Source organism: Thunnus thynnus, chromosome 11 (assembly GCF_963924715.1).
Source record: "Thunnus thynnus chromosome 11, fThuThy2.1, whole genome shotgun sequence".
NCBI classification, from domain to species: domain Eukaryota; kingdom Metazoa; phylum Chordata; class Actinopteri; order Scombriformes; family Scombridae; genus Thunnus; species Thunnus thynnus.
In genome coordinates, this window is record NC_089527.1 from 9,329,600 (window position 1) to 9,353,432 (window position 23,833).

The 23,833-nt window shown below is 41.1% G+C and overlaps 2 protein-coding genes across 7 annotated transcripts in view; one reads left to right on the forward strand and one right to left on the reverse strand.

Annotated features, from left to right (window-relative positions):
- slc39a10 (solute carrier family 39 member 10) overlaps positions 1–2,667 on the forward strand; it is a 35,040-nt gene extending 32,373 nt beyond the window's left edge. For all 6 annotated transcript variants that reach the window (XM_067603087.1, XM_067603088.1, XM_067603090.1 and 3 more), the window contains one exon: positions 35–2,667. In XM_067603087.1, the coding sequence (XP_067459188.1) occupies positions 35–187 (153 nt within the window). In that variant the 3' untranslated portion in view covers positions 188–2,667. The remainder of the gene's footprint in view (positions 1–34) is intronic.
- Positions 2,668–3,140: 473 nt separating this feature from the next.
- The window catches only part of dnah7 (dynein, axonemal, heavy chain 7), an 84,731-nt gene continuing 64,038 nt past the window's right edge, over positions 3,141–23,833 (reverse strand). The window contains exons 51-66 of the mRNA XM_067603086.1: positions 23,378–23,511; positions 22,952–23,287; positions 22,639–22,765; positions 22,129–22,323; positions 19,938–20,030; positions 19,637–19,813; positions 19,272–19,433; positions 18,698–18,898; positions 18,276–18,437; positions 16,801–16,986; positions 15,702–15,839; positions 13,344–13,574; positions 11,047–11,199; positions 7,599–7,776; positions 6,637–6,740; positions 3,141–3,489 (exon numbers count right to left, since the gene is read on the reverse strand). Coding sequence (XP_067459187.1) covers positions 3,283–3,489; positions 6,637–6,740; positions 7,599–7,776; positions 11,047–11,199; positions 13,344–13,574; positions 15,702–15,839; positions 16,801–16,986; positions 18,276–18,437; positions 18,698–18,898; positions 19,272–19,433; positions 19,637–19,813; positions 19,938–20,030; positions 22,129–22,323; positions 22,639–22,765; positions 22,952–23,287; positions 23,378–23,511 — 2,784 coding nt within the window. The 3' untranslated portion in view covers positions 3,141–3,282. The remainder of the gene's footprint in view (positions 3,490–6,636; positions 6,741–7,598; positions 7,777–11,046; positions 11,200–13,343; positions 13,575–15,701; positions 15,840–16,800; positions 16,987–18,275; positions 18,438–18,697; positions 18,899–19,271; positions 19,434–19,636; positions 19,814–19,937; positions 20,031–22,128; positions 22,324–22,638; positions 22,766–22,951; positions 23,288–23,377; positions 23,512–23,833) is intronic.

Here is a 23,833-nt window from a genome sequence, read left to right on the forward strand (position 1 = left end):
GATCCCAACTGGTTACTTTGTCTCTCTTTCGTAGCTGCCAGAGATGCTTCACGGCGACAGCGAGGAACACAAGCGCTGCCAGCTGGGACACTTTATCCTGCAGAACTTGGGCATGCTGACCGGGTTCGGCATCATGCTGCTCATCGCCATCTTTGAAGACCGCATCGTTTTCGATTTTGGCTTTTAGCTGGAGGAGTAGATGGGGCGCGAGGGGGTGAGGGAGGGTAGAGCTGGATGTATCAATGATGTTCTTCTTGGCCTTAACATGCTTTGTTTGCGATGTAACGGCCCAGTCTTGCATGCAATGTGAGTCTCATTCATGGCCTGTGCCTCCATTCCAAACATGCAGCATTAGCTTATGCATATCTCCTGACTTTGCTAGTGATGTTTACACTTTGCTCCTCCATCAACTCTCCTCTGCCAAAAGCAGAGAGGCTGAATGAAAGAAGAGCGAGGCTACACTCCAACCAGAAAAACACCTCCTCTGCTCTGTACCGGTAAACTCCATCTGAGAGGAGCTGCTAGATAGTAAGGTGTCGCAGGACGCATTCCTGCAGAGATGCAGCTGTCACGGCCCAGCAGCTCCTCGCCTATCCATCATCACCTGTTGTTAGTGTGTTGTTGTCGTACCCCCCTACTTCCTCGTCTCTTATCCACCCTGTGCTGTGTCCCATCATCCATGCCTAGTACATCTGTGGTGTGTTCCACCCGCCATCCATCATCAACTTTTGATGTCATCATGCTGTGTATCAAACATCTCGTGTCTCTGTGCCATGTCCTGGCCACTGGAGCAACACCACAGCCGCACCGCATACCGTCACAGTGTCCTAAAAGAGACTGAGAGCTCAGTTTAGCAAGCTACTGCATCTGGAATAAACCTTTTTTTTTTTTTTTTTTTTTTTTTTATTTAGCTCACCTGCAAAATGTGTTAACAGCTATTAAGCTGCAGTGTCAAAGTAGAAAAGTGTTCCCCTGAACCGTATGTAGGAGATTGTCTAAGTGGCTCAGTGTTATTTTTATTTATTTGTTTTTTTTTGCTGCATTACTTCAGTTATATTTTGATCTTTGGGATTATTAAACCTTTGTAGTTCATAGAGATAGCTAACACAGCTGCCAAAGCCTTGATAAATTAGCATTTAAGACTAATCAGTGTTTTTGTTAAGAATCTAGATGCCACAAGTGACCAATTTTTTTTTTTAAAAAAAGGTTTGACAATCTGTAGCCAAATGACACATATCCTTGTTAGGCCTTTCCATTTTATCTTTCTCTACATGAATCAGCAGCTTCAAAATGTGAATTCAGAAAAAACTAGTTATTGTTGTCTTCATCAAGTGTTGTAGTTTACTAGATTTGTTTAGTGTGTCTCTTTGAGTTCCTAAAAGGTGATTTGTCCAGCTGGACCACCCGGCAGTGAACATTTAATTACAATAGGAGAATAAACAGTTGAGTCACACTAATTCAAATTTTCTTATGTACTGTAAATACATGAGATCTTTATGGTGTCAGTAGTTGAGCAGCTAAAAGCAAATTTTTGTTCCTGCTAAATAGTTTTTGGAGATACTTCCATTGAAGAATCAGTTAACTTGTTGATCCTGACAATCGGAGACAGACCAAGCAAAAGGAAGTTCTCTTTTATCACAGCAGAACGATAATCTGTGTCAGCATTCCTTGCACTTGTAATGGATGTTTAACTCAAGTTATCAAACTCGGGTTAAACTGATATATTTTTCCGGGGAATGTACATTATAGTCACTTTGCTGACTGAGCCAACTGTGTGGATTTTCAGTGGCTGGTGCTTGACATGGCCTCTTCCCCCTGCCCCGACATTCCATTGGCTGTTCTGCCGCTCACATGCTAAGCTAGCTAGCCTAGTTTCAGCTGCTAGAGCACACAGGTACGTGTGTGACTTCATTTATCCTGTCACTGTGTGACATCCATTGTCTATGTCTTAACTGGCTGTAAATCATTGTCAGTCACATTGAACTCGTGTAAATGATCTGACTAAATCATGCATGAAGCATGAGTGAAATGGTACAGACATTGTGTTGAGTGTAAAATTGTTTTCATTCTTTGTACTGCAAAGTTAAAATATTGACAACCTTTGTTACTTTTTAAATTAACTGTTTGTGAAGATCATGTTCTTTGGGGCCTGGTGTAACTAGTGTTACAAGACTTTTTTTGTTAGCTAAATGCAAATGAGGCAGGTTTCAAATTATGCAGATGATGTGCAGGAGTAAAACTTATCTGCTGCATCAGTTATCTCTCTTATACATGATTTATTTTAGGAGTCCATCACGTTTGTACTGTCTGTAATGGCAGTGCAAATACTTCCTTGATTTATTTTCATTCTCTGTCATCATTTGCTGTCTTTAAAATATAACCATACATTTATTCTGTCCATTTCTATTTTGATAACATGTACAAGTTAAATCTAAACTGCATCCAGACTTTGTGACATTTAAGACACCTCCCCAGATAACATGTTTCTTCACTGCATCGCAAAAATTGTCGGTAAAATGAAGGTCCATGATTGTTCTCATTTTTTTTGCTTTGTTTTATGTATATTTGTTTAGTAATCTGGATCTAAAATGCAAAATGCAACATCCTTGCTGTTTGCCTGTCTGTGCATTCTCCCCATCATGAAAGGAAAATAAATGCTGAAAAGATCCCTGACTCCTGATTTGTGATGGTTTTCGCAAAATGTTAGAGACAAATGTTTGGCAGCAGAACCACAGCAGCATAACGCATCTATCAGTAACACTCTCTCTGCTCTGCACCACTCGTCTCCTGTTTCCCAGATCAGCAGCTTTAGCAAAGTTGCTTCTTAAACAAATGTGAAGGCTGAGTAAACGATGCATACAAGGTGGAGCTGGGTTACTGTAAGATCTGTCATGGATCTGTAGCTGTACATAACGGAGGCTGTCAGCAGGGTCTGAATGTATTTCTGTAGTCAGCAATCAAGCTGGTCTATAGCGAGGTATAACATGGTAAAATAAATGACCAGTAATGTGGCTGCTGTAATGTTGGGCTATCTATCATATATGTTGGGATACTATCATCCGACATACAACTAAAGTCTCTAACCAGACTGTGATGAGAGTATCTTCTCTACATTAAAAACAACTGGCAGTAATTGTAGCTTAATTATTAATATTTGTTCATTGTTTTATTCATGTAGATACAATGTACTGCATAAAAAGCCAAGAGAAACTGTGGCTTTTCATTCTTTTTTTTTTAATTGCATGTCAGTGTATGTGTGTGAAAACAAGCAGGAAAACCAGACTAGGAGCTGAGCTGGCAGAGCAGTGCCACCCCTCGCCTGATCCAGTGCTCAGCAGGCACGTTGGAGTTGAGCGTCATGGCGATGACATAGTTGGTGGAGTGGCCGGTGGTGGACAGGGTGCCTCGCCGCTCGCTGGTCTTGTAGACGGGTGATAGGTAACACATCCTCTGGGGGATGTCCTGCCGCTTGACCGGCTTCAACCACATCTGACAGAAAAGGAGGAACAAGGAGACGGAGACGGGGTCAAATGACTTAAACATTTAAGCTGCGGCTGCCAGTTTCGCCTTCTCTTACTTGATTAGCCACTTACGCAAATAGTCACAATCATTTAGACAATGTTTTCCATTAAAAACATGTGACTGGTAAAATAATTAAACTGGCAAGTTGAATTTAGTACACCTCTGCTGATGAGTAACAAACAACAGATTACATGACGAATGCTTGACGATGGGTGTGATTGTTTTAAAAGGGAAAGACCAGATTAAGAGCTTAGTTCAAATGTATAACAGTGAAAACTAACCTGGATCTCGATTTGTTATTCAAACATTAACTTACAAATTGGAACTTTGGGGACATAAACTTATAAAACAATAGCATTAACAATGAGTAGTCCCTTTGGGCTATTAAGAAGTCGTGGTTATGCAAAAGGGATAAACTGGGCCACTCAAAAAAACATCTCTTGAAAAAAAACAAAAACAGTTTGTTGAGTTGCAGCCAGAAAAGTACTCATCTCGTTCCATAACGGGCGCCTCTGTGAAGATTTGCATTTCAAAGCCAGCCACAGCAGCCTCTGTTGTTTTTTTTTTCTCCCACAAATAATAAACACATTTTTAATTAAGTTCCGCTCTTGTCAAAAACTGATTCTGTTAATAACTTGCCCTGAAATGTCTGAATATTAAAAAAGCCTGTCTTGCATTATTCATCATCACTGAATGCATTGTGAAGAAGAGAGAACAGAGGGGGGGGGGGGACTTGATCAGTCCTAGCTACTGCTGCTGGCACTCTCATCACTGCCACTCTACTTTCATATACCATATCAAGCGCTGTTAATTAATAAAAGAATAAGGGAGCAAAGGAGCCACACGTCCTATGGGCATAATGTTAAAAAAGTGCTGAAACTGCTGCTCTGTATTGAGTCCAGAGAACAAGGAGCTGTGAACATCCTCCTGGGTAGAGCTACAGCTACAGTATTTTGGTTGTCGTTCCCCTTTTTCCTCTGAGACTCGGAGATATTGGTCTCTGATTTTTTAAAAACAACAGCCGCCTCACAGGAGTTTACAAGCCGAATAAGGATAGAAACTGCCCCATTTTCATAATCTGATACGTGAAAAGATATTATCTTCACTCTGTTTTGACACCCGTAGAGATTCACAAGAGCAGAATCAATAAACCTCCCTTCAGACTTTATGTAAGAATATGTTATGCAACAACATTTTTTTCCCTGGTTGCTTGCAGTGTTTTTCATAAACTACCAAGTGCTCTTACTCTACAGCTTAACAGTTACCCCCACTGAAGTGTCAAACCCGAACAATGCAAGTGTAAACCAACATATTTTTCTCTACGTATTTCTACTCTCAGTTAAAAAATAGACTGTGTTGAAAACTGCAGTTAAAAATGAACTGAATTGCCAAGGCAACAACCAAAAGACAAATATGGTGGAATCCAGAGCGATGCGTCAGCTGTAGTCACTTTTGTTCCTCTCACACTTTATCACAATTGGGAAAAAAAAAAAAATCTCTTGTGAGCACAACAGTCTAACCACACTCTCCACCTCTCTGTGGCCTCCTCGCTTCTCACTCTACCTGCGTTTAGCGTCTCTGTCCAACAGAAGCAGCCGTCTGTCCCCTGCAGCTCCTGGAGAGCTGAGAGGACAGCGGCCGGACAAACTGCCTTCACCAGGCGACAAAATACTTTACAGTTTACACGTCGGCTCCAAGGGAAAGAAGAAAGAAATCATCGGTGTTTGTATTTAATGATGCATTGATACGGTTAATAAGTTGAAAACACATATACAGCGGGATATTTGTGTGATTTAAACAGCTGCCTGCTCAGATTACGCTTCACTAAATGAGAGAGAAACAGACTCAGAGCGTAAAAGAACGCGGGGGGTCTCTGTGAAACTGTCTCAGATTCAGTGTGGATTGATACGTTTAATAAAATGGAAGCGTATCTGTTTTTGTGAGAAAACACTTTCTGTGTGAATTGGCCACGGCCTCTCTCTCTCTCCAGTTCACCAGATCTCCCTCACAAGTCAACGGGTGCTGGAGACGGGAGACTGTCATGTCCTCACACAGACAGCTGCTCTGATGACCTCCCCCTGTCCTGTGTACGAGCATGAATGCCCCCTGCTGCTGATTGGCCGGAGTAGTATTGTGTGGCTCGCTCTGATCCACTGTGTTTACATGCCTGTTTACAGAGCCAGTGCTGTGTATGAACACCGGATTTAGTTTCAGCACACACAGAACAGACAGCAAGTGGACCATGAGGAGATATTCGCTGAATTTGACAAAAAGTATACTGGATTAGGATTGCTGACTTTACCTTTAAGTTGATATGTTAAACTTCTGAGCAAATAGTTGCTTATTTACACATCAAGAATTTATGGAGCAACATTATTATTCATTTGGAGTCTTGTTTCTATCCACCTAGCGAATGTATATCCAATATTCACTTTGCTCTGTTTTTGCTCTCTATCAACTCCTGATGGAAATATCTGGCTCTTTAGCTAAAAAATTCTCCACTATGTTCACCAGCTAGTCGCTAACTGTGTCTGTTTGCTGTTTGGTGCTGAGAACGGGAGCTGCAGAGTCTTACACATTGTCATTTGATACATTATTATTATAAAAAATATAGATTATAGCCGCTTTAAGTAAGTCTGTTTTTGTTCAGTCAAAGTGGAGAAACAACAGGCCTCTCACAGAAAACATGTGACAGTAGGAAAAACGTGCAAATGATAAAATTAATGATGGCTGAATTCAAATTAGAGGCGTCGGATTCAAGGTCCTGGTATTGGTGCATGCTGGCTCACTGGAGCACTGTCATGGTTCAATAAGACTCTGGGACACCTGAGTGCAATGGAGCCATCATTAATGTGATGTGCTGCTCCTATTATATAACAGGTCTACTGTGAAAAAGGCTCATCGACCAATCAGATGGGATCAAGGCTGTTGACGTCATCTTCCTGCATGGCTTGTGAATGTAGGAAACGTGGATGAGATTGATGCACGTTTCTGCAACTTACAGAAACACTATGTGAATGAACGAAGTCAAACAAAAGGGAGTTATTAAATGTATTATTTTAATCTATATCAACAGTGTGTGTACAGTATCTGTGTGCTTTGTGTGCCACTCACCACAGGCATGGTGTCATGTAGCACTTTGGGGTAAGACTCTGCAAGAAGTTTGGTCTTTCTGTCCCAGCGGGCGCCATCAAGGAACAGACCCCGAATGTACACACCTGAGTGTCGAACACAAACACACACACACACATAATTCAGGGGACACAAAAGAGGAGGAATGTTACTATTTGTATTAAAATCATCCACTACCTTAGAGAAATGCTGTGACTACAACGCACGCAGACTGTTTACCGTTCCAGCGACCATAAAAAGTTCAGGAATCAAGCTGAACTGACCTCTGCGCTAACGTCTTTGCTCTTTTCATAAAGAATGTGAGCTCTTTTAATGGGGTGGAAAAAGGGATGAGATTTAGAGATAACTGACTGTTGGCATTCTGTCAGTATCACACACCCAAATGCACAAACACACTGTCAAATCTGCAGCTTGGCAGTATAGGCTGCGTTAGCGTGATGGGGCCCCAGCTGGGGGCTGATTGAGGGTGAAGCTTTATGTGAGAGAGAGCTGGAGGCACAGCAAGGGGCTGACGCAGGCCTGCATGTAGGCGCGAGGCAGGGAGGCTTTTCTTTTCCGTACTTTCCCACTTTACACTTTGCCTCTTATATTCAGTCAGCCTAATGTCAGTTTTCATCTGTTTGTTTCTTTTCCTCCACCCACTGCTTATGTTACTCTTATTTCAGTTCCTGCTTTGAAACCTCAATCCTCCTCTCCCTCACTTTTCATCCATGTGTCTGTTTTTTTTAAATCTTTTTCTGACTCATTCCTCTTTCAAGTACGCTCTATCCTCCGTCTGTAACTTCGTTAATCTGGAGGACGGTTTGCTGAATAAAGCTATTCTAATCTTTTTAACAACATCCTGTTTTTGCTATCAAGTGACCATCCTCCCTTCTACGCTAAAACAACCCTACCTGACCCCTGTCTCCTCCTCCTCCTCCTCCTCTCACTCATTAGTACCCTACCGTCTTCTGGAGGCCGTTTGTATTGTTTTTCATCCAGGACCTCGAAGTCGAAGCCGAGCAGGTCAATAGGGACGGTGTGTTTCCTGGCATAGTTCTGCTGACTGCCTGTGAGGAAGGCCTGGGTGAAGAAGAATCCTGATACCCAGAATACAGCAGGTGTACCCTGATCATACCAATCCTGAAAACACAGAAGGGCAGGGAAGACATTTATAACCAAAAACCAGCCGGACCACAGTGACCTGTGAGCTTTTGTTAGGTTCAGGTTACATTTTTTGTCACATTTTTGCATTTATACAGAAGTACCCATTAAAAAAAAAACATTATACAAAAACAAACCTACAAAACCACAACTACAGTACAATACTGTATGATTAAACATAGTGTTTAGTGACTATGTGCAGTACATTGAAATCATCTCAGACAGAGACAATATGGCCGGGCTGAGGACAACACAGTATTGTTCATATCTCATTTAAATGAAAAATTGCAATGTCAAACGGCAATTCCTCACTTGATCCCAAAACATTCTCGAGCCATAATAAATCCCACTTAACATATCTGCTATGCTCTTTTTGAAAGACAGCAAATCTTGCAAACAATGAAACTTTTTTTTTTTTGGACTGTAGCTGAGCAGCCTTGGACCTCAGCAAGCAAACAACAAGACAATTACAGAGATTTATTTATGCAAAGTCATGGTTGCTGTCATAAATGAATTACTTCTGCCCAGGAGGACTTGACTGCTGGTCAATGACACTGTATACAGTATGAATCTAAGTTCAGCAGTTGCTCACAACCAGCAGAAACCTGCAGAAATTAGAGGAGCAGGAGTCCATTTTTTACTGTAGCAGTACGCCTCTGGTTGTTGGTTATGTTGGTCGATCAGTCCACTACTCTGGTCCAGACTGAAATATCTCAATAACTACTGAATGGATTACCATGAAACTTTGCACAGACATCAATAAATGAATCATTCTGATTTCTGATGATTTCCTGACTTTTCCTGTAGTGCCACCATGAGGTTGACATTTGTGGTTTTGAGTGAAAACTACAGACCTTTTTCACAGAAGACATTTTGACGTGTCACAGTGCGAAAAGCACAAGTGAAATGAATAAACTTAACGACAAATGCGTTCCTTTTTATGTCAGCCAGTTTCAAGGGTCTTGCATTGTGTCCTCTGGCTCTCTTGTGTGGCTCACTGGGACATTTAAAGGGAACAGGGGCACTGTTAATGTTATTAGTCACACCTGTGCTTTACCTACCGTTCCAAGACAAGATGTCTACTGTGAAAAAGGCCAACTGGATGGATTGCCATGACATTTGGTACAGACATTCATGCCTGATCCTGCCTCAGGATAAAGTATAATAACTTTAGCGATCCCTTAATTTTCCCTGTAGTGCCATCGTCAAGTCACAATTTTAATTTGTTTTATACTTTTATTTATGACCAAATACCTGCAAAATGACCCACATCCACATCAGTCTCAGCTGTACTTTGTGTTAAATGCTAATAAGCATGCTAACACGCTAAATTAAGATGGTGAAAATGATTTTATCAGCTAAACATCAGCATACCAAAAGTGCCATTGTGAGCATTTAGCTCAAAGGTCCGCTGTGCTTAAGTCTTGTTTTGGTCTAGAGGGAGTAATATACAGTAAGCTCTATGTAAGCTTTTTGAGGTTACAATAAATGTCCATTTCATTATAGTGTAGTTCACTAAAGTACAGTAAGAGAGAGAGAACGAAGTAGTGTTTTGTGTAAAACTTTTCTTTATATTAGGGTATGCAGGCTCCAGAAGTTATACTCACACTTGGCTAAACAAGCTCTGGTTTCAAGATGGACCATCCTACTTTATTTTATTGAGTGTTTTCCATCTAGTAGCCTGTCCATTTATTAAGGAAATACATTTGTTGACTGTCTTACCAGGAATTTGATGAGAAGATTAATATCAATTCATTCTCTGTGCATTCAGTAAGATTGCTCCAAGACATATTTATCCTAGCTTAGCACATGGGATGGGAAGAAGAGGGAAAGAGCGTTACACCCAAAGGTGCTTTCAGAAAAAACATCATGTTTACAGGCTGTACTTTGTGTATACAACATGAGTACAATAAGCTTACACATTAGAACCACTTACTAACCAACAACAGCCTGACCTAACTGGACCTATGTATCCTTCCAGTCCTCGGGCGAAGCTGGGCTGAAAACATCTTGGGGCAACGTGTCTACTGAACACACTCAGACTGTATTTTTCCTGATAGCACACATCACTTTTCTGAAAATATTGAGGTATTCTGTTCAGAGAGTGTGCTTATCTCAGATCAGCAACCCGTGACTCTCCGGCTCACCCCGAGGTGAGTCATGGGTGGACATTTCCGTTGGATAACACCACGCACGCACACACGCACACACACACACACACATACACACGGTGCATTCTTTTCACTCCATTGAGTAATGATGAACAGGAGGAATATTTCTCCTGTGGAAATAAGTAGAGGAACATGGGAACTGAATGTCAGATGAAACAGATGACTTTTCAGACTCACATGATAAGTCATGTGTCTACATGTGTTTCTCTTCCCATGAATGAAAAGCCTAATACCCAGTAGGAGCCCTAGCTTTTATGTGTTGATAAGCAGTGAAATAAAGGGGTCTTGTGTAACTCGAGTGTGACACAGCTTAAATCATGGGGTCAGTGCCCGACAGAGGGTATGCACTAACTTGTTCATGTGATACCGGCTCGTCACCACCGAGTGTCCAAACAAACCAACAGGGTTCCTGAGACGTGCAGAGTCTTTGCCAAGAAGCACTGAAGCTGTTCTGAAAGCTTCACTGATATGCAGTCCTGCACCAAGACCCCTCAAGTCCGGCATTTTTATACCTTATTACTCTAATAGTTTTATGTTGTTCTTTTTTTATATAAATATATTTTTTAATTTCTCTCTTATTTGACCATTCTCTGATATTTGTTGTTTTTTATGTGCACCTGTGAATCACCTTGTGAGTCTGGCTTTAAAGGTGCATATACAGATGATTCGTCAATCATCTGTATATGTACAGTACGTCAACACTGGTGAAGAAACATCACAGTAAACAAACACTGAATCTCTTCTCTGCAGCCGATTACACAACAGCTTCTTACCATTTAAGCAGTGTTTGTTTGTTTTTTCTTTTCCCACATGAATGCTGCTGATTGTTGTGTGTTTGTCTCCCAGTGGGGTTGTCCAAGCTAAAATGTATGGACTAATCCGACAATTACAAATGAGTTCTTGTTTCTTTCTTTCCATTCTATCTGATTCTCTCTATTTCTTGTTCTTCCTTTTCTTCCTTTCACCCCCATTAACTCCTTCTTTGTCTCAGACATTAGTTACATCGGCTGCTTTAAATAACCCAAAATACTTTCATCTTTCAGTGTCTGATGTTGAGCATTACGGCAGGTTTATGTACCTGTAAGAACTTGAGTCGCTCCAGGAAGTCGTTGACGTAGCTTCCCAGCGGTTTGAGGCTCGGGTAGGACTTCTTCATCCACATGCCCGGGATACGACCATTCAAGATGCTGCTGACCACCTCCTCCAGCTCAGCAGACATCACTACCAGCCCCTGCACATAAACACACAAATACACCGGCTTTTACACACAGACCTTCACCCACAAATACGTGATCAGCATCTTCACTACTTGAAAATGTGAAGTTGTTCAAGCCTTGTGAATGGAGTATGAGAAAAATCTAAGCATGTCGCTTAAAAACCCTGTTCTGGAGATAGGTGACTGACGGGCATGAAAAAAAGGGAACATTTATCACTCTGTAGGGGGCCTTTGATAACAGTGTGAAGGATGATGTGCTCATTCCCTTTCCTGACTCTTTATGCTCTCTCTCCATTTCAATCTCATGAGTCTGGTGCATCTCAGGAGGAAGGCAAATGGAGTTTATTTATTAAATGGTATAAAGAGACGTTCACATGTTCGGGGCATGTTTTTATTTTTGAATGTGGTGTAATTAAGAGTGTGATTCTACAAATAATCACATACACACATTCAGATGATGTTTGGTTTGGTGAACGGTGCTTTTAGTTCAGTAAATCCTATGAACCAAATAATTCCAGTCTAATTAGTCTAATGCAGCCTCATTACAGTCTTGGGATGTGTGTAACTGTTAATTCATATGTGGGAGTTCCACCTGATTGATTTGACTGGTGTGTCTTGAAACTTTTTGAAATACACAATCAGTACATGTTTTTCTCTAGAAGATGATATTTGCTGTTTGATTTAATTAGTTATTAATTAGTGCCTTAAGATAGCTATATTTAGCTATATTTGTGATTCTGCTTAATTAGTCTTAGTCCATCACACAGCAGCAGTTACTGTCATAGTTTCTGCCAACTATTCTTTCTTGCCCAGATTTGTTTTTAAAGATCCAATTACTGCCAAACCAGAATTCAAGTTTCAAACTAGTCCCTCAGACGTTCATAGTGCCCAGACGATGAAACCTGCTGATTCTCTGACTTTTCCTCTAGTGCCACCCTGAAGCGGACATTTTTAGTTATTTGGTGTCATGTTCTGACAACAATTTTATAAAAACAGTCATGTCCCCTTCAGGAGGAATTGTAATATCTTTGGTGAACCCTTGACTTACTCTTGCGCCATCATCAGGCCAAAATTTCAGTTTGTCTGATACTTAAGTTTATGACTAAATATCATGCAAACCTAAAGAGATTTCCACCAGCCTCAGCTGCATTGTGTGTTTGGTTCTAATTAGAAAAATGTTATCATGCTAACATGCTGAACTAAGATGATAAACATTATACCTGCTCAACATCAGCATGTTATCGTTGTCACTGTTAGCATGTTAGCATGTTGACGTTAGCATTTAGCTCAAAGCACCACTGTGCAGCCTTACTGAGCCGCTAGCATGGCTGTAGACTCTTTGGTTTGTTGGTTTGTTCTTCAGTCTCTGGTTTAGACAGAAAGAAGTGGTTACATAATGGCATTGCAAGAATAGAGATACTGTGTTTAGCAGGTGGGCTAATTCCTTTGCTATGCTGCAGATGAAAAGAAAACTTCTTGAAGAGAAGGTCAGGAGCATTACTTAATGATTTGGAGATGAATGTAGCTGCTTCATCCCAGTCATCCTCACAGGGTCAACAATATTTCTATGACGTGTCCATTTCTTTTCTCTAATACACAAAATACAGTAACATACGTAGATTAGTCTTCCAGGATGAAGCCGTTCTTCTCTATGTTGGTTAAATTCCACACATTTCCCTAAACTTTCCCGATTACTGTGCATCTGTTCCCTTTGTTTATCTAATAGATTTGTTTATTTGGAGTGTTGTGCTCAACGCTTACAGTATCTGATTTCTAAGGATTTATTACCAGACTTTCCTCTGTAATCATTCAGCAGAGGTGTGCCTCTTCTGTTGAAATATTGCTTTTACTGCACAGAAATGTTAAATCAATAATGATTCATCATTTCGCCCTACTGTTTATCTAAAACAAACAAATTTAGTGTAATTACTCTGTATTTGGCCGTATATCAAGCTATAAGTATCCAGACAATAAGGATCTTCAGAATGGGACCAGGTTTGACTTCAAAACTAAACTCCCAGCCATTACTACTACCATGAATTTGAGGGGATTTGAATTACTACATTTGTGGACAGCAATTTCATAGCAATGTCATCCAGTGTTATTCAGTGGAAATGTGGTAATATAATAGAAACCATCTACCAGCTCCATGTGCGTACCTTTATGGCCTTCTGAATGTTGAGACAGGAGTCTCGGATGGTGCAGAGCAGATTGTTGAAGCGGCCCATCTCCTGCACCAGCACTGTGTTCATGCTCTGATTGTAGCTGGTGGGAAAGCGCCTCATTGCCGCCTCCAAGTCAAAGTCTCCAGGCAGCTTGCTCAGGATGTCAGCTGCCACATCAAAGACCATGTCATCTGAGGATTTGGCGTCTCCGCCTGAAGAGCGGGACTGATCAGAGACACAGAGCGACAGAGGATGGATGAGAAGGGACTTGTGGCTCAGATTTGTTTGACAGTTCATCGTTTTTTGGAGAATTATCTTTTGCTGTCTTTGAATTGTCACTTTATGTATTCCCTTTTTAGGACTCTTTTGCATTTGTGCTATTTTGATCCTGACGAGACCCTGATGTTAAGAGGTTCTGACTTCTGACTCGACTTTGCTTATATTTCATCATCTTTGTGTCACGCTGATTTAGATTAATGTTTTTGAAAGGACACGAAATTACACAGAATATCATCAGTCACATGAGTTACCTCTTAATTTTACCTTCTCTTTCTTATTAATTTGTAGCCATTTCTAAGGCTACCCTACATACAACTTTAACACCCTGATGATGACATCCTAAGCTTATACTTACTAGAATCCCTCTTCGAACAAACAAACACACATACATACACACACACCCACACACACACAAGGCTTAAGGCTTCACAGCATTTCCCCCAATTTATCCCACACAGTAATTTGACACAATCCTATCAACTATTCTAATAATCATTCATGCTGATAATTATTCAGTCTCATCTGTAATTCGTCTGCTTTCCCCTCAGTCCAACTTGCATCATTTACCTATTTGATTCTCAGTCACTAGCCAGCGGTAATGGATAATCATTGGCTAATAACATTGGGGTTACAGTAGGGGAATGACAAATAGCTGCTTCATTCCATTTGAAGCGTCTCCCTGTTTATCGGTCATTGAGACTGATGAGACGGTATTAGATGCTAATAAAGTCCACACATGACTGAAGCCATTATTAATCTTGTTGAATGGAGTTTATATGAATAAATGCCAGACTCCATCGAGCTCTAATTTCAACTGGAAGCCCAGAAATGCTTATGGAAATTTGTTTGTGGCAACCCGGGTCTGTAGCTCTTTCTGTATATGAGAAGCTGAAAGAGGCACATATAGAGCATGCTCATGTGTGCACATACAGAATGACGCTCTTGTCTGGTGTTATATGTAGATCAAAGGCACTTGTTCAATATAAAGTTTAATTCCCACAGGGATTCAGACAATTTAAACTTTTGGCATACAGAGAAAAGTTCTGTATCTTAAAATAAATAAATGGATACACACATAAATAAATATCCCTTTCTACTTTGCAGGAGATGCTGTGCTCCTGTTGTCTTCAAGTAGGCCTCAATGTGAAATCCCTTAAACTTGATTTGCAGTAAACATTGACTGGCGCTGGGAAGTGGTAAGATATAATCCTCAGCGAGCTAAAGTAGTCTAACTTTACAAAGCTGAGATATAATGATGTGGGATCACACGGTTCCACCAAAGCCACTGCGAGTCACACAGTGTCTACGTAGTGTCAAAGGAAGACAACCTAATAAGAGGGATTTTTTTTTTAAACTTTTAGAAGTCTCCCTCCAAACAGCTGAAAAATGTATTTGTATTTTTCCTCTTTAATTAATGTTGCATAGCATATTTTAATGGAGGGCAATAAAATATTTAAGGCTGGCAGGGACACTTGTGCTTCAGTACTACACTCTTTGTTTTGTGTGTTTGTGTGTGTGTGTATTCCCGTGTCACCCAGCATCCCAGGTGCTCATCTATTGATCGAACACCTGGGATGTTGGCCAAGGGGGGGGCGCATTTGTTTGGGAAGCCACCCAGGGCTGCTAGTGTTAAAAATCAGTGCAGAACTTTTCTTTTCACGTGTACCAGTGCCAGGCTACACTCTGCTGTCTCATGTCTGATATTTTTCACCCAGATTTACGGTCATAAACCTTCAGGTCATTAATGGCATTTTAATGAATTCAGGATCACATTGCTGATACTGATTGAGCGGCCTGCTACAAGAAATCTTTGCCCTCTATCTTCATTATTATAATGAATGACATTAAAAAAGAAATCTTAGCAATAAGCTTTCAGAGGTTGCAGTGGTTCAAATGAAATATTTTACTCTGTATTTGTGTACACTTTGTAAGAGATGGATCTAAAAATTCTCATATATTGTTTATGTTTGAGTGTGTGGGTGTGTGTTTGCACTTTCCATGCATGTTACTTAGTTACTGACTAGCAGTTAATCAATGTGTTATTCGGTGTATCACATGTCCAATTAGATTTACCTGTGTGAGCAAGATACTGTCAAGCAGTAGCTGTGTCTCAGCCTGATCCTTGGTGATATCTGCGTTGGCATTCATGCCAAAAATCTCCGGCGACGGGTTGAGTGGCAGTGACTTGGTGTATTCTATGTAGCTGTTGTACTGCAACAAAGATGCAGAAAACAGAGGCAGAGAAGTGGAGTGAAGTAAGAGGACAATTTTTAATGCAACATCAGGAAACATCTCGAGTAATAACACTCATTGAAAAACAAGTCAACTCCTTAGATTGCTGACATTTATTATAATGACTATGTAAATGTGACTTCATGAATAAAAGATGTGGTTGGAGGGGGGTGCAGCGCTAGAGAACAAAATGCCAAATAAAATGGAGAGCGCTATAGATTGCAATTGTGTTAACAAATATATCAGCCCTCACTGATGGTGGTTGCCTGCTGTGCCTTGTTACACACATTTTATCTTCTAATGACTTTTTAAAGGAACTCAAAAACAGCACTAAGCAACTGTGGGTCCTGTATTATGCTTCGTTTAAACTAGAAATACCGCCTGGAGGTTGTATGCCTCCATCAACCAGTCAAGTTGCAGTTTACATCCGTGTCTGTCCAGACTCATATGATTTTGAAGGAATTTCATAAAAGGTATTAAGTGTATTTTCTTTGTATGTGTTCACATGCTTGGCCAGTAAAGCTGATTCTGATAAAATACCATGTTGTAGACAGTAGACAATGCTGCAGATATGGATGTTGCTGCAAAGAAGCTACAAACTGGGATGCTTCACACACATCTTCAACCCGACAGCACAGAAGATCTATACGATCATCACAGTTTCAAACTCCTGCATTTAATACCAGCTAAATGTAACTGACTGTGTGAGTGAGTTCAGTGAGATGCTTTGCATTTAAAAAAAGACTTTGTCTATATGAAGTACACTTTTTTCCTGATAATAACAAACAGTTTCTCCTAATCTCTGAAACCCTTATGTGCATTTTTGGTGCTTAGGGCCAAATTTAAGCAAAATTTATGGCTTATAAAAATTCATCTTGATATGAAGACCAGTGTTTGCAATGGTTTGCAGCAAATTTGCATGATTTTCAGTGTTTCTTACATCTCCCTCAGCTGGTGCATAGTAGAGCCCACTGGGATCAAACTTATAGTCCGAGTCCTCGATGACCTTTGGGGTGTAGAAGATAGAGAGGATTGTGCGCAGGGTCCGTCGATCCCAGTCATCTGTCACACGTCCTCCATAGTTGCACTCACCGGTCATGTAACGGATGGCATCAAACGGCACTTCCTGCAGGAACAACAGATCATGTATTATACAAGGAAACCTAACCATAACCATGAGTTAAAGCAGCAGGTCTCAAGAGGAGGTGGGTACTGAGCATTACACCATGGTCTGGATGAATACTCTTTTCTGATTGGAGACTTTATCTACCAAAAATACCAAAAAGAACATGGATTTGGAGACATACTCTGCAGTTATACTTAATGACACCTAACGTGAATTTTATGCCTTGGTTCAGGCTGGCGGCAAGTACAGTGTGGCAAGTTGTCATGACAGCGGTGAGCTCTCGCTTCATAACTTATTGATTTTGAGTGCAAAAATTTCACCAAAAATTTGCAAATGCTTTTATTATATACTGTTTGCAAATGATCATGGTATAGGCAGGATAATCAACTTGTAGGTGTGCATTAATTGGTTTTAAGGCTCCGCTTTGCATCGGGTGGTTCTTCGTCTCCACGGGTGGTTCTTTGCAAGCCACCTCCATGTCGCGCCTTAAAACGGTTTAACACACACCTACTCATTGATTATCCCCTACATGGTGGATTTCAATGTATGTGTGTACATTCATAGTTGTGTGTGTGTGTGATTCTGAAACTTCAGGAATGCTGGCTGAAATTCAATTAGGACGCGATAGAGATCGAAAGAGGTTGTGAGGTTGTGAGGTTCTGGCATTTTCTGGAGGAGGATTACACTTACAAATTCAGTGACACTTGGCTACATAATGAAAATGTCACTGCATTGAAAAAAGACACCCTTGGTAGTTTTATTTCTGCCACTTTTTCTCAGCTACAGCAGAGAAATTGGGAATGGTTGGGGGTAGAAGTGCTATCTGTTTGTGGAAAAATGTCAAGAGGGTTTTTGAATATGGCTGATGAAAGCAGATACTTGAGTGAAGAGGAACCCAGTTATAAAAGCCAGAATTCTCAGTACAGGCTTAGATGTTCAATAGATATGTAGGAGTGGATGGCGGATGTGCATCTGCTTGAGACAGTGAGATTTTTATTTTGCGGCAGAGAATATAGTCAGTTCATGTGAACGTATGTAAAGTATGACAGAACAAGGCTACATGTACAGTACCAGTCAAAAGTTTGGACACACTTTCTCATTCAAGTGAATGGAAAGGTGTGTCCAAACATTTGACTGGTACTGTATGTTAGTACGTACTAACAAGCCTTGTCTTATAATACAGGTATACTGTATATTCATATATCTCAATATAAGATTTGATGTGCTATATTTCACTGAAGAAATATAAAAATCATCCATCAAAGGAAATAAAAACTTGAAATAACTACCTGGTACTGTTCAAGGAACATGTGTAGCTGCTGTACAGAGATTCGAAGGTCGGTCTCATTGAACTCATATGGAATGTTCCAACCTAAAGGTCCAAACTTCCTTCTCTCCTGGGTCAGGGCATGGAAGAAACAAAGGCTGTACAGTAGTTTTTTGAACACAGCCTGACAGGTGGATAAGCACACACACACAAAGACAAATACACAGACAAGTTTGTGATCAAAGCACAAATGGAAGGCACGGTCTAACATAAATAGTGGTTGTGGTTTAGTATTTCCACAGATAAAACAGAAACACTCTGAAATTCACAGTTGGGGTGAAAACAGACACAAAGGAGCACAGACCACCTACTGGTGAAGGCATGATAGATATGCACAGCAAGCTACCTAGACATACACACATACACACACACACAGACACTGACCGGCTTGCTGCAGCTGCCAAAGAACTCCGGGTCAGAGATGGGGTCCATTAAGAAGGAGCGTGCAATGTTGGCGCGGAGACCCTTTGGAGCCTCATTGGTCATCTTCACCCCATTCTGGAGCACAGCCACAGGGAAGGTGGGAGACGGGTAGCTAGTAAGCCACAGCCTGAAATCTGGGTGGGTAGTGTCTGGGTTCAGCTCCTGCTCAGAGCCACAAAGAAGTTAAAAAATGAATGCACTGGAAGAAGTGTATTAGCACTGTTCCCACTTGGTGTTCAGAAGGAATAGCAGGTGTATCATGCACCATATGTGCTCTGTTAAGCTGCAAAAACATTAGGCACCTTGTTGTGCAGCATCCATGCCAGGTTTTTCAAATTGGTACTTGCAGTGTGTGTTTTATATCATAACAAGTCTAAATGTCAGTTTTACTTTCAAACAACTGGTAAGTTTGCATTGAATAGAAGCGAAACACAAAAGGCTTCAAAGCGAATCCAGGAAAACAGGTTTTTATTAGAAAATCATCAATATCACTGCATGAAACACTATTACTGTGTATGTGTGTGATTGTTCTCACCTCACAGACTCTCTCCAGTGTGGACATCCATGAGGTGGCCAAGTGGCAGTTCTGTAGAACCACCCAGGTGCCCTCTTTGATGCCTGTTTCGATCATACGCATAGCAATAGGACCCTGGCCTTGGCCCAGAGAGAGGGAGGTCAGCTTGTTACCCGTAAAGCCCTAAGGCATAGGAACAGACGTGCACATACTCAGACTCACTTACGTGTCTGCATTTTAACCAGGAAGGAGCAAAAATAAATGTCAGTGCTTTTAAGACCTGTGTGGGAGCCTGGTAAATCTGAGGGATTCAATTTCTCCTCTCCTTTTGAGTTTGTAGAGACAGCAGGCTTCAAAGCTGCTGAATTTTCCACATGTCTCCCTACCTTTTCATCTCCAAACTTGAGCAATGCAGCCATGGGGTCTGAGCCGGGGGAGAGGATGAAGATGAGGGGGGCACAACAGTGGCTGTCAACGAAGGCCTTACTCAGATTGAAGGGTGGCGCCTCGATAAAGGGACGACCCAAGCTGTCGGAAACAAACTCCTGTACCATGGGAATCATCTGTGGGGCACATTAATAGGATGAAAAAGTAGTCCTTATAACCTGTAATTTTTACAAGATAATAGAGAAATCCTGTATCCAAATAATATCCGACCATCTTTTGAAAAACACCATGTGAACTGACCTTGTCTGGTCTGAGACAACGGATCACCAGCATCTTCTGGAACTGGCTCAGCTTCTCCTGCCATTCATCAGGGAAGGGAGTCTGATGGGGGTTCTGCAGATATACACAGAACGACCCATACTGAAATGATACTGTACATAAATAGGGGTTACTTTACATTCACAGGAGAGAACATCATGTATGATGTTTCTAGATAGTAGCACGACTCACTTTTACATGTGTTGGGGATAAAATACCGCAAATATTTCTTCACCCATTTTTCTCTCACTGTTATCCCTCTATATAAATAATGGTCCTAGAATACAATCAAGTAAACCAGAGGAGTGCCTGATAAGCCACACACATGACTGAATGACATGTTTTAATGCTGTTGTAATGAGGAAATTCAGTCATTTTTATTCATCAGGAAAAGAAGCATCCCCCTCATCAGGCTACCTTCCAGAAACATGCAACTACATGCCATTTTGTCAGCTTTTCCAGGAGGGGGACGAGGGGACGAGGGGAGGTTTGGGTGGGGATGTTTTTTATCGAGCTGTTGCAAGATTAAGCAATGCAATTAAGCAAAAAGAGAGGTAATCTGTAATGTGAGTCGGGAGGAGAGTACTGGGTGTAGAAAGATAAATATGTATGAAAAAGGAAAGACATAGGAAAAAGGAAAAACGGAAAGAGAGAGGTAGAGAAACAGAAAAACCACTGGGTACTGGGTCAGAGCAATATGTTTGATTAATTTGTGGAACAAGTGTACCAGAGGAAGTGAGCAATGGTAGTGTGAAGTTTTGGAATTATTTTCCCTCGGCTGTTTGTCGAGAGACTTCTGGCTATGTGTGCTGGCAGGTGCTTTGAGACGGATACACCTATTTAGGATCTCCTGGGGATTCTCTTGTGTGTACAGGGGTGTGTTAGCGTGTGTGAGTCTGAGTGCCTGTGTGCTTGATTGAACAGCTGTTCTTGCATCAAGGCTGAATAAATGTGAATTCTGCAACTGGAACAAACTAGATTTAATTAGATAGAAGTGTTGTGGCTGATTCTGTTGATTATAAATCAAAGATGGTGTGTGTGTCACAGCAAAGAGACAAGCATGTGTGCTGCCCACATGTTTATGTGCACCACACACTGATTAAACAGCTGTTGCTTCTAGATCACATGGATGTGACTAGCACAACAGGAACAGAATAGATTTAATTAGATAAAACTTCAATTTTAGGTTCTTTATAATTCAAAAATGGAGTCTGTGTGTGTGTGTGTGTGTGTGTGCATCAATCAAACCTGACACCAAACTATTCTCCCTGTCCTCTTTTTGGCTCTAAAAATCTACACTAATAAAACTAGTTGGAAATATACAAAATAAGAAGTGGAAAACTTTAACAACACCCGAGGGGGAAAAAGGGAATTTTATACTAAAAAGACTGTAACTGTGCAGGGTACACATTTGATTGGTCCAACTCAAAGCCTCATTTAAACTTCAAATGAACGTGGCACATTAGGAAGGAATCTCTTAATGCCCAGTATGAACAAAAGAACAAGATAACAGCAAGCAAAAAAGGTTTCATTGTACAGATGGGACTGTATGAGTGCTATGGTAAGTGGAGGCACTTCACCCAAATGATCTACCCTGCTGAGCCGCACGGTGGTTGAAGCTGTTGGGGTTCATGAGCCCAGCCCAGGTCTGCCTGTTTTCATTCTTTTCATCTTCAGCTTCTGTCAATACTTTAAAGACTTACCTAAAGACTCTGAGCTACACCACGCTCCATCAAAGTCATCATATTGAATGTGGCAAGGGTTTGTCTTCACGGGAAAACAATTGCTCAAGCTGGTGCCAAGTAGTTCTGCCTAAGATTGTGTGTATAAGGCCTTACTAACCACATACACTGAATGTTGATAAAAACTCCTAAATATCATTTTCTCTTGTGTTATTTTGTTTGTGCTAAATGTGACCCAGTTTACAGACTGCTAACGTCATAAACTGCTAATCACAACCACAGTTTCAGGTGAAAGTTTCTAAAACAAAACTCCAGCCTTTGCCATCCACATCAATGTGCATATTGATGCAGAATTTTGGGGGAATTTATAGATTTCCTTCTCCGTCTAGTTATCTTGGATATTCTTGATTTAATGGTGCTTTTCTGTAAATGCCGATTTTAAAAATTGTTTAAATGTGTGACATCCACATACAGAGCTTTATGACACTCACTGGGCTGTCAAAGACCTTCTTCCACTCATTCCTGAGGCGAGCCATGTCACGCCGCTGTCCCTTGAAACTCTCCATCTCATCCAAGCGGCAAATCTCGTCCCAGGACTTCTTGGGGAGCCACGTGCAGGGATTCGAGTGGGGGTTGTCCAGGCCAACGCCACCCGTCAGAAGGAAGCGCCATTCACCCTCATCCACCTAACACATTAATTACTGTCATGCGGCTATTAAAGTGTTATCACAGCAATAGATTAACCAGAATGCGGGATTAAGTGATTTAAAGGTTGACCGTTTGGGGGATTATGTTTGGATAACAATTTTATGCAAATAGAGCATACAAAATACAGATAATCTACAGTAATCATGGAGGACTGATTCTGAAAAATGAAACAGACCAGCTTGCTTGATTTACTAGCCACATACTAACAAACCAATCGAACAACAGTATTTGATATTTTCTTAAATAACTGTTGTAAATCTGTGTGTGTTTGTCCAGCATGCGTATATTCCTACCAGCTTGTTGTGCATGAGCAGATTGACGCTGAGGCAGAAGGAAAAGAGCAGCTTATCCTTCTCAAAGAGTGAGCGACACACGTTGACATACAGCGTGTAGGTGAAATGGTCTCTCAGGATCTGTAGTCTGAAGATGATAAATATCCAAACATTTTAATAATCTCGTTTTGTGAAATGAAAATCCAAACCAAACAGAACTAACAAATTCATCATTCCATGACTGGAAAGAAAGCTCCAAGCTATGGTTTGATGACCTGCTTAAGTAACCTGTAGGAATTAGTATTAGTCTGATACATTTGTCAGCCCTGCTTACCTCTGCTCCAAGTCGTCACTCTTGTCTGAGTTGTCGATGGAGCTGATGAAGAGGTTAATAAACCAGGTGAGGGAGTACTGGTACATGGGCTCAATGTTAGCCAGGTCAGCAATGGAGAAGAACAAGATGGCTGAATGAATGGCAATGGGTGTATAGCCCATGCGGGTCTCATCAATTTTCTGCTCCGTCACCTCCGCCACAGCCTGCTTCTCTGTGATTTCATTGGCTAGCACCTTGGAGCAGGAGAGGATCTTGACGGCTGTCTCGTCCTCCAAGATGTTGCCCTCAGAAGAGGAGAGCACCTCTAAGATCTTGTCCTCAATTTCCTTCAGTTGTCTGACAAAAATGCAAAGGCAATTTAAGATGGCTACAGTTTTCACTTTGTAAGAGGAGAGATTTTATTTGATTAGTTGGAAATTACTTGACCTTTTGTTCTCAGCTCCCTGCAGGATGAGAGCCTGCTTCTCCTCCTCCAGGTCTGGCCTTTCTCGGGCCACTACAATGCCCAGAAGCTGGTCCTGGATGCCCTCTGGGGTTATCATGAAGTTCAGCAGGGTCACCTACAGCACATAGGAAGAATGGGATATACACATAGGCATACAGAATATGGATGTAAACATGCACAAATGAATGTGTGTGTGTGTGTTCGGGGTGGGGTGGGTTGTATATGTATTTTTCTTGCCCCACCCTTGCTCGGACATTAAAGTCAGATACAGTGCAGCGTTAATAATTTTGGTTTCAGTGCTGCTCTCCCCGATAACCTCTTATCCAATCAATTCCAATAACCACTCCAGCCTTGGCAAGGTATAGGTAGGATGCATTTACTTTTTTTTTCTTTTCTATGAAAAGTATTGCAGCTGGAATTGAAAGAGTGTCTTCACC